We start from the raw sequence: 2,022 nt of genomic DNA, 5'->3' as shown, positions 1-2,022 counted from the left end.
TGACACCATGAGTCAGATGACTCAGCTCCTGGTACAACTTTTCTCTGTCCATCCTAGAGCCCATGGTGTCAGGATGGTAGGTGCAGATGATGTCCACTCCAGTGGTTGCCCCATCCTTCTCAGTCCTAGAGTGGTAGGGCCAGGGAAATAGAGACGCTCAGAGATACCAGGGAGTTATATACTTTCTTCAGTGCTTCCTTCGAATTGACCCATTCTCCCACATTTTATAACATGCCTCTTCATTGGGTCTTAACTGGTCTCTCAAGCACATTCTTTTCTAGATCCTCTTCTAGGCCTTCTTACTCCATGAAGTGGCTGATCTCCAGGGCTTTATCCTCAGTCAACTTCTATTCTTTTGCCTCTCATTCTTCTGGGATCAGTTAGGTCATACTCGTTTCCACTACCAGCTTTATTATCATGAGGTCTAATCTCCATCTATCTGACCAAGATCTCTCCTGAGCTCAGTGACATGTAACCAACAGCCTCAGGGATGTCCTACAGACATCTTAATTTCCAAATATCCCAAATTAAGCCTATCATCTTCCTTCCTGAAAACACAGAAACTGCTCCTCCTCCAATGTTTTCATATCTGTGCCAGAGCTAGAAATGTAAGAGAGTTTCTGAACCTTCTCTCACTCTTTCTCCCCCCATCCAAGTAATACCCAGGTCCAGTCCAACATCTCACAGGCCTCCCTACCTCCTGTCCCATCATCACTTCAGATTTTCCATCCCTGTATATATAAGTGTCTTACTTAAAATAAATGACATCGTGTCAGGGCTCTGCTTACAAGTCTATGGTTTCCCATGGCTTGGAATAAGTATAACTAATATTTATGAAACACCTATTGTTCTACATTTGCTGTTTATTTTTATCTTTTCAGCTACTTTGTGAAATTGATGATAATATAATTCCCACTCTACAGTTGAGCAAACAAAGTCATATAGATGTTAAAGAACTTCTGAAACATCACATGGCTAATGGCAAAAACAGATTGTGACTTCATGCCTTTGGACATGAAAACCATTAATGCTCAGCCTTTTGCTGTGCAAAATACTCTGAAAACTTCTTAGTATGCCTTGGACTACTTAGCCAGTCCCCCAGTTAATGAACTTTCCTATCTCCCTTTCTTCCTTTCTCCCTCTCTCTCCCTCATCCCTCCTTTTCTTTCTTTTTTCTTTTCTTTCTTTTTTCTCTTCTTTCTTTTTCTTTCTTTTATTCAATTGCTATTTTCTCCCACACTCTACTCTCCAATTTCATAGAACCTCTCTTATGCACCAGGATATTTCTCATATCTGCTTCATTACTTAAGCTGTGTCATCCATTGAAATAGCTTTGCCAATGTTTCCTCTAGCTAATGCACACTTGACTGTCAAAACTTAGCTCAGGCATTACCTTTCCAGACAGGTTCCACTCAACTCCCCCAGGCTGAGTTAAAAGTTTATTTTCTGGGACCCTATGGCCCCCATGTAGTGCTTTATCATTGTACTAACCCCATTTATATGATAATTTTAAGTCTGTGTGGCTGCTGTCCCCTCTATACTGTGGGCACTCTGAGGAAAGGACTTATGACTGACTTTCTCAGTGCCCTTAGCACCTGTCACAGGGTGTGACTGTAGGTATCTCATTTCATGTTTGTTTAATGAGTTAATGCTGCAATTTCTGACAAATGAGCCTCTGTGGATCTGCTTATCCAGATCATTGAAGATGACAGCCACCTCTTTCATGGAGCCCTTTTTGATGCACTCAGCCAAAGAGGATGACTGCCAAGTCTGAAGCCCTGGAGGGTCCCAATTATTTATGATTCTTGCTTTCTAGTTGTCATGTTCAGGTCCTCACCTCCGGGTGAGCTTGCCTGTGACAATGCCTTTCATATTGTTAGAAAGGAAAATTTTACCTAAGCAGGGTCAGTCTGCAGCCAGAGTACAGTGGGCCAATGCTGGTGTTCTTGAACAAGAGACCAAGCTGAGGAGGAAGGAGAGACAGTTAAGCTGGGTGGACTGGATGGGACAAGGACAAGACAG

At 42.5% G+C, this 2,022-nt stretch overlaps 1 protein-coding gene across 1 annotated transcript in view; it reads right to left on the bottom strand.

The window, feature by feature from the left end:
- LOC105301928 (mucin-16) overlaps positions 1-2,022 on the bottom strand; it is a 142,897-nt gene that overhangs the window by 90,006 nt on the left and 50,869 nt on the right. The window contains exon 14 of the mRNA XM_023520274.1: positions 7-125. Coding sequence (XP_023376042.1) covers positions 7-125 — 119 coding nt within the window. The remainder of the gene's footprint in view (positions 1-6; positions 126-2,022) is intronic.

The sequence above is a fragment of the Pteropus vampyrus genome, unplaced genomic scaffold, assembly GCF_000151845.1.
Source record: "Pteropus vampyrus isolate Shadow unplaced genomic scaffold, Pvam_2.0 Scaffold255, whole genome shotgun sequence".
Classification (NCBI taxonomy): domain Eukaryota; kingdom Metazoa; phylum Chordata; class Mammalia; order Chiroptera; family Pteropodidae; genus Pteropus; species Pteropus vampyrus.
Note: the sequence above shows the minus strand (reverse complement) of the source record. Positions and strands in the feature narration are given on the sequence as shown.